At 32.7% G+C, this 9,185-nt stretch overlaps 1 protein-coding gene across 1 annotated transcript; it reads left to right on the plus strand.

Annotated features, from left to right (window-relative positions):
* The first annotated feature begins 1,347 nt into the window (after nt 1-1,347).
* Nucleotides 1,348-8,216, plus strand: LOC146538571 (uncharacterized). The gene is made up of 12 exons (XM_085187069.1): nt 1,348-1,551; nt 1,729-1,851; nt 2,311-2,703; nt 3,320-3,489; nt 3,905-3,985; nt 4,565-4,696; nt 4,940-5,017; nt 5,501-5,671; nt 6,610-6,720; nt 6,788-6,899; nt 7,161-7,256; nt 8,028-8,216. Exons 1-12 carry the CDS (start codon nt 1,435-1,437, stop codon nt 8,214-8,216), a joined length of 1,773 nt encoding a protein of 590 aa, XP_085043195.1. The 5' UTR covers nt 1,348-1,434.
* Nucleotides 8,217-9,185: the final 969 nt, after the last annotated feature.

Consider the following 9,185-nt stretch of genomic DNA (forward strand, 5'->3'; position numbering starts at 1 on the left):
AAAAAGAAATATATTATTATTTTAAATAATTGTACATTATATTAATAAACACCATGTAGGTACATATATTTTTGCCTGAAGGCGTAATATAAGAGCCCATAGGAAATTCTGCGGTAATGAAGACTTTAATTTATTATTAAAAATACCGTCATGGCACAATCGTGCGATTGTAAACGCGACGGTTGTGGATTTGATTCTGTGGAGTAAAATATTTTCATTGCCTCGCTCTCTTAACGAGGCACACCGCGGCGTTGGGTTCCACCACTCAACACGTAATGCTTCTGGAATTCGTTGAAAAGTGGCGAACGGAAGTGGCTCTACACTTGATTCCTAGGTTCCCTCTGCGAACCTCGCTATGCATGGGATACAGCGTAAAGCTAAAAAATGTATTAAAATTCCAGATCGTATGAATGCTAAGCCGCAACGGCGTCTCGTCAATTAAATCTTTGTTTCAAATACTTATGTTGTACCTAAATACCTACTACGTAGAAACAAATGTACTTATATCTTGGTATACTAATATTATAAAGCAGTAGAATTTTATTGCGTCAATCTCAGGGACCACTGGGTCGAATTAAAATAATATCTTTGTGTTTGATAGTCCATTTATCAAGACTATATACATATATGGTAGGTAAATTACTCGAGAGTTTTCCATCTGACAACGCAGGCAAAGCCGCAGGGCAAAACTAGTTCTTATATAAGGGAATATTTAATAGGGCAATCTTGGTAACTGTTATATTCATAATTTAACATATTAAAATTACATATATTGATGAAGCGATTTAATTCTTTATATTGTGCCTATTAATTATACTTTTAAATTAAAATGTATAGTTTTTTTTCTTTTTTAAGCCCATCGTGGTGCAGTGGAACAATATCTGACTGTAAACACAATGAGAGCTCGGAGAGTCTTAACATTAGGTTTTCTCTGTTTACTCTATTTAAATAAAAAGCTAATTGTAAATTTGTTGATATTTACGAGGTAGTTTCATTTTATTCTTGCCATTGAATTGTAATCTGATAGCTTTGTTTGTAAGAATTATGTTTTGTTTAATAATTAAAAAAAAAAATAGCGTCCTAAGAGGCAAAACATACAAATACTCCATTATTACGATTTGTTCATTAGTACGATGAATGAATTTATATTTATTTTATATAACACCATGTAAGTATAAAAATTTTCATATAAAAAAAATGAAAATAAAATATATGTAAATATTTATCATAAGCGTAATAATATTTCAATTCCAATAATAAGTAATTATTATTTGTATTATAAAATTTAATTAAGCAGCAGAAACTAAGCGTTTCAAAATGACATTTATAATCTGTCTATGACATATGGGTAGCGTCCATTGACCCAAACAAAACATTCAAATATATGAAAAATAATCGATAACATTTGTATTTACATTATTTATATATCATAAAATGGATTCTTTAACAGACAAATTATGTTGTGGCTGCCTTAATTACGGCCGTAAAATGATTAATATAGAATATGAATATGATATAAAGTGTTTTTCGCTAATTTTAAGTGAAATACCGGTATGAAACTTGTAAATTTATGCTATTAATCGATTTCCTTTTATGAAAAAAATGACAATATAATATAGGGGCTGTCTGACTTAAAACGCGAAAATACCTTTCCTTAATAAATTCATATATTTATAAAAATAATAGGCAAAATAATAATAATAATAGGCTAAATAATAATTATTACAGGTTTCACATACAAACACTATTTTATTATTATGCTACGAATGTGCTGCACTGCTCAAAAAATTTTCTAAGTTTAAGCAACAAATAATTACCTCTTATAGGAGCTTTCATGAATATGAACTAGAGGTGAGTTTTTGTATGGGCTAAGATATATTAATTATTAAGAATTTCTATAATGCCCAATAATCTGTAAAAGACGGCTCACTTTGACTTTGTCTATAGATGTCCCCTATGCAACTGTGCTGTTCATCTTGATTCCTGCCACTGAATTTTCTAACTGCACAACCACTCCACCACTGTGTGTTTCTGTAGGTACTTCCTCCTGCATGCCATACAACTATGAAATAGCCTACTTGTGGCTGTATCTCTGGGTTGATACAATGTGGCTACTACCTCAAAAAGATTGGCAACACGCCTGTAGCTCCTTGGCTATTACACTGGGGCATGGTCAGTGGCAACCACCATCAGGTGACCTGTACACAGTTGCCTTGTCCATAATAAAAAAGTATCATCAATACTATGTTCTCAGATGTCAACTGTATAATTTCATGAGGTAGAATAAAAAATAATATTTTTTTCTTTCAGAATTTTAAATACATTGAACCAGAACCAAGACTGCATTTAAAACAATTATATAATTTATCCACATTAGATTCTTTTACCAATAATTACGAAATAAAAATAGATTTTATTAAAAAAGAATTGGATGATTATATACCATTAGATGATAAAGAACTCTCTGATGATGAACCTTTAGTTAAAATTAAGAAGAAAAAAAGGAAAAATGGCATTAAACAAAGGCAAAAAGAATCAGAATATATAGAAGTTGAATTAAAGAAAGAAGAAATTGAACAAGAAAGAAGAGTTTTGTTGACAAAAGAAGATTATATAAATGCAATGTTTAGATGTGAGAAGTGTATTATATCTTTTCCTAATGCTGATGATTTAAATGATCATGTTAGAATGAAACATGAATTAGTAAGTATTTTTAGTTTCATGCTGTATTCAAGTAGGGAATCTCTTTACCCAGTAATAAGAGACTATTCTTTGATTTCCTCCTAAATTTGGGCAACTGAACCTTAAGTGATGGAGCTCAATGCTGCTCTTTTATCCCAATAATTATATAATAATTCTTATACCAGTACAATATTTTTATATAAATAAACACATATATGCATGTAGATATTTATCTCATATTAATTAATATTAAATGTAACACTAGAACCATTAACATTTTGTCATAAAAATTAAAAATAAAAATTAGATATCATAGAATAGAAATATAACACCTGCACATAAGTGTACTTATTATGTATGCAAGAAACAATAAAGCCTTTTTTATTTTTTATTTATTTATTTTATTATTTTTACAATATTTTTATACATCATAATTCAGAATATTATTGGTTTTTTAAGACTAATGTTTTGTTAATAAAACTTTGATGGTGTGCACATGCCTATTCTAGGATGGGCACAGACCACTCAAATAATGTCTTGTAAATAATTCTATGTTTGGGCAATGGAGTTTCTTAAAGCATATAGCTTTCCTTGAATTTGAGCTTGTGAATAAAAAAAAATTTTTTTTTGTTTCCAGCATTCATCAAAACATAAATGTTTAATATGTGAATGTTCATTTTCTACTGAAGTTTCATACAATTATCATACAAATAAACATATTAGAAGATATCAATGTACAGTGTGTTCAGAAAGATTCGCCAACAAGAGGGCTGTTATGAAACATTATAATATTGTACATTGTTTTGCGTGAGTGCTAAATATATTTTTTTATTAATATGTATAATTTTTTTTCAGTTTCATGCTGTACCAAAGTCGGCAGTGGGAACTTGGGAAACTAGTGTTCAAGACTTTTGCCGAACTCTGAATGAGTTGGGTTTTGATTGGCGGAACTCAGCGCCATACTTTATGTTGTTGCAAGTGTGTTGAGAAAGGAAAATAATATATATTTCATTCTCCATGTGGAAATTGAACCCACAACCATCGCATCTACAGTTGTATCATTGTGTCTGTGCACCACGAGGGCCTCAAACATTAATAAATTATTTTCTATTTTTATTTATTCTGTTTTTATTATTTTTTCAATTAGTTTATATAAAACTAAATCAATTTAATGATTTATATTTCAAATTTTAAATTTAAACTTTTACTTTTTTTGTTTCAGGACAGGTGTGAATTATGATTTTGATAAGAAAATAGAGAATGGAAATATTAATATAGATAAAAATGATGAAGATGCTAATAGGTAAGAATTTAAAGTAAAGGTAAAGGTAGGTAAGAATTTAAAGTGTAAATGGTAATGAGATACAGAGGCCGTTGTGGCGCAGTGGCACAAGTGACTGGAACAATGTAATGGTTGTTTCCATGTTTGGGTTGGGTTGAATCCAACCCTAGGGAATGACATATTAGATTTATTCATTTCTTCACTCTAGTGAGAAGGCGAACGGTGGCATTGATTTCCGCCACTCAACACACAGTGCCCCCAGAAATCGGCCGAGGGTGAGGAACAGAAGTGTCCGAATACAACGTTCCCAGGTTATCTTTGGCTGTCCTGCTGTGTGCGGGTTACAGCGTGAAGCTGAAAGATATTTTTAAAGAAACAAGTTTATTTAACCTATCTTTCACTTAATATTCATTATCCCTAATTCAGACAAAAAATGGAGTGATTATTAACCCACCTATACAAATATAAAGATTTTTCTTGAATAAACTAACTATAACTAGGCTAGTCGTGGCTTAGGGGCACAAAGTGTGACTGGTTTACAGTCACTAATTTAATTTTGATTTAACTATTTTATTTTTATATTATTTTTTCCATTTACAGTATTCAAGAGCAAATCTTTCCGTGTGAGTTTTGCGGTAAAACGTTCAAGTGGCGGACCTCGCTCAGGAAACATTTAGAAACGCATAGGATTGAAACTGGTGAAAAAAGAAAGCCATACTGTGCGCCTTGCAGGTGAGAAGCAGAAGAAGAAAGTTTTAATTGCAATTAATAAACAGGGTACGCAGAGGGAACCTACTATTAAGGCACTCCGTTTTTCAAATTTGTAATTGTCAATTGCAATTAAACTTTTCCTAGCTCTGGTAGTAGGGTACGCAGAGAGAACCTAGTGTTAAGACACTCCGTTTGTTTAGATATTGCGTGTTTTGTTGCGTCATACAATGTGTCACTCATATTTTTTTATTTTTTCCTATACAGACTGTCATTTACAACTACTTCTAATTTACAAAAACATGTCCGGACCAGTTCAAAACATCAAATACAACTCAAATTAAGGTTAGTTTTTTAATTCTACACTACATTGCGCAGATACCAGGGTTGGAAACGGGAACCTGGGAATCTAATGTTAAGACATTCCGTTCCCATTGGGGCATCATTATGTACAATGACTGTTAGTTTTTTTTCATACAATTTTATTTGGTTTTTAAGTTAAAAAAAATACTTTGTATATAAATATGGATTTTTTATTTTATTCCTTATTTATGTATAATCCATTCTGGAAAAAAGATATATATTTATTTACAAATGCGACCGACCAAAAGCGACGTGCTTGCGGCTTCGCCAGTGTGACGCTTGAAAATTATTTATTTTGTTATCAGAATTACTTTCGTGATTTAATAATAACATTATTATTTTAAAGAAAATATCCAACACAAAATGACTTTCAATACGAATCAGTAGTTTCTGAAATTAGAGCATTATACCAAACTTATCCAACTTTACAATATTAAATATAGATATATATATTTCGTCCATCAGAAAACTGACAGAAACCTTACCAGATCTGACGACAACTGACAAACAGAAAGCTCACCTTGAAATACGATCGACTGTCAACAAATCTCGCCATCAGTTTGCGTGTACGCAATGCGATAAACGATTCCTTTGGCGAGGGAATTTATTACGGCATTTGCATAGTCATGCCGCTAAGTAAGTATAATATCTATATTTTTAGGTCCAGGCTTCATCCCGCATATGGCATTGTAGGCAGAGGGAACATGGAAATGTAGTGTAAGACTCTGTTCTCTATCTCTGTTGTCTATTAAGACAACTCCGGAGGCATTGCGTGTTGAGTGGCGGAATTCAACGCCGCGCTTTACCTTATTACCACAGCGAAGAAATTAAAATATTACATTAACATAATATTATATACGAGTCTCCTTCTTAATAGAGGGGCTTATATTGTTTTCTTTTTGTCATATATTTTGATATTCATGCCTATTATACCATTTACAGTGATGATGCTAGTTAAGTCCTCTTGGAGTCAATATTAATAAAACACCAATTTTTGTGTGAATCTTTTTGATGCGTTTTAAATATTACATACTATTCAAGTAGCAATTAACATTCAACGCCAAGAAAAAAATATGCATTTTCCCGTTCAGGCCATGTCAGTCAATGCTGACCGCGGTTTTCGAGAATTATCGATTCATTCATACAGACCGTAAGGCACTGCTATCAAACTAAAAGCCATATTCATGGACCCACGTGGCCCACTAATAACTCCAAATTAAGTTGGTTTTTGTAAAAATTAAAACGACTTAGAATAATCGATGTCCCCTGTATTCATGTCAAAACATTTGCTTTGAATTTGGATAGAAGTGTGATTTTTGCTTGGTCGGAAGGGATAGTAGGCTGTTGGTCAGCACTGACCGCGTTGGCAGTCAACATGTTAATCTAATTTGTGAAATGGCACTCTAAGGCCCCCTTTTGATAGGGGCCTTAGTATTTTTTGTTCTTTTACTCTTTACGTGTAAATCGAGTCAGTCACAATCATCATACACAATCAATAAGATTTAAATTTTATTTACATAGTATATTTTATAATATGTATTGGTAATATATATATATTTTATTATGAATTTCAGGGCAAAAGGCGATTTAGTGTGCAAACCCTGTAACAAAACGTTTTCCTCGATAGCAACGTATCAACAACACATGAAAATAAGTAAAAAGCATGTTTCCGAGAATGATTTTAAGTAAGTACAAAGTGCTATGTGCGGGATACAGCGTGAAGCTAAAATAATAAATATAATATGTCCACAGATTCATGTGCAGTGACTGTGGAAAACGGTTTCCAACAAAATCCAGGTTACGGGATCATATAAATTGGGAACATTTGAAGAATTATGTGTACAGTTGCGATGAATGCCATAAAGTGAGTGGGGATGTCGATTTTTATTTATTAAGTATATATCTTAGTTGTCTGTGAGAATAAAATCGATTTAAATTAATTTTGTATTTGAAATTGCCAAAATGGATTATGTCTTTTTGTTTTTTTTTTTTATGTTTTGTTTTGATAATGTACATTAAAAAATTGAATTGAATAAAAAAATATTGGATGATTTTGTTTAAAAAAATCACAATAAATATTTATATTACACACACACTTAAAGTATATACGTTATTTTATTTAAAGGTATTCAAAACGTCGAATTCTGTGTATTTGCACAAGCAGGTGCACAGAAAAGACACTGTGCAACACTTGTGCGACCATTGTGGGAAACCATTTCCGGTTAGTATGTTATATTTCTTATAATAATGAAGAAAAAATGTGTATGATCTTTATAAGTCTCTTAATAGAAAATCTACATCGTTGTTCTTTAAAGAGCTATATTTATTTTTATCGAGGGAAAGAGTCCCCTCGCTCGCTTCGTTTCGTTTAAAAAAGTTATATAAAATGTATTTATTTATACTTATGGTGTCTTTAGAACCAAAGTGTTTCATACCATAAATATAAAGAAGTTAAATCAAAGCTTACATTTTAATAAGCTTTTTTAGCTTCACGCTGTATCCCGCACAAAGGGAACCTTTAAACTTAGTCACACTATCTACACTGACTTTCCGTTCTCATTAAAGATTTTAACATGGTTTTAAGTGCTATTCTATATACGCATACTAAAATATTCAAAGAAACTTAAGAATTCGAACATAGTGGAACTTCAACCTGCGGCTCTCACTTACCGTCGGCTCGCTCTGACCACTAAACCATACGTTCTTATCAAGCTACGTCGAAACTTTGATACGCTGGCTGACTTATTGCTGCGCGGTGCCCTGCGAAATTTTATATATTTTCTAAAATATTTTATTTTAGTTTTAATATGATAAAGTTTTTGTTCCTTATATCTTACATTTCATGTAAAGTGGGGAACGGAGTCTCTTAATAAGATGTTCCCTCTGCCTACCCTGATATATATACATACATATACAGCGTGAAGCTACTATCTTACATGTAACATATAGGATGTATTTATTTATATTACATATTTGTTATTTTTCCACACAGAACCACGCTAAACTTCGCAGTCACATACTAGGCGTTCACGGCGGCGCTGCTCACTCTTGCGCTATATGTGGCGCGCGCTTCGCATGGCACTCCTGCCTGTCCCGACATGTTAAACATAAGCATAAGAGAAATATACGCGTTCACACGTTCTGGTTTATTATTTTACCTGGATTTTCCTTGAGTTTGTAGTATTTTTGAAGTGGACATGGCGCAGCGGCACAAGGGTGTGACTGTATCGCGATGGTTGTGGGTTCGATCCCCACTCGAGGAAATGAAATATTTACACTAGTTTTCCTCTGCCTACACTGCTATGTGCGGGATACAGCGTGAAGCTGATTTAATTAATTTTTTAATTTATTTATTAAAAAAAGTTATATTAATTCGAACTTAGCGGGATTTGGATCAGCGCCTCTTGAAAACCATCCAAGTGACTACAAGTCAAGACAAAGTCTGACTAAAAAGAAATACATTCAAAGAAGCGGTGGTTCGAATCCTGCTTCGTTAAAAATTTTATACGTTCTAAGTAATTCTTTCTCTTCTAAATGTGGAAGAATTTTTAAAAATGTTAAAATGTTACTACACATAAATGGGAATGGGAATGCTATGATATGAAAATTATTATAAAGTCGTAAGTACGCAAAGTCGCGGTCGGCCACTAGTCGCAAATAAATAAGGAAAATATATACACAGTATGTAATGAATTGGATGGAAAATATTCATGTAAATATGTTTTTAATTGACATTAAACGTGACTGACTGCTCACGAAGGTTGCGGATTCAAATATTGTAAGCCGGGAAAATACGTCGGTATATATTAATACTTAATGAGCAGCTTCCTCCTTCCAAGTTCCGTTCCTACCCTACTAGGCGGAGGGAACCTAGTGTAACACTCCGTTCCCCACTTTCTGCCGAATTCTGGAGGCATTGCGTGTTGAGTGGCAGAACTCAACGCCGCGCTTAGCCTCGACGCCAGAGCGAAGAAATGGAAATATATATCTCCCCGAATGGGGTTCAAACCCACAACCAGTCGGTTTTACAGTGTGTGCCCCTGCGTCACGACTGGCCTCATTTACTTATAGTTCTATACTAATATTTTAAAAGTTTGAAGTCTGAAGAGATTGTTCGGTTAAAGGCGTTAATCTCAGGAAGTACTGGTTA

The sequence above is a fragment of the Heliconius melpomene genome, chromosome 6, assembly GCF_056956725.1.
Source record: "Heliconius melpomene rosina isolate 202511_hmr_F chromosome 6, ASM5695672v1, whole genome shotgun sequence".
Classification (NCBI taxonomy): Eukaryota; Metazoa; Arthropoda; class Insecta; order Lepidoptera; family Nymphalidae; genus Heliconius; species Heliconius melpomene.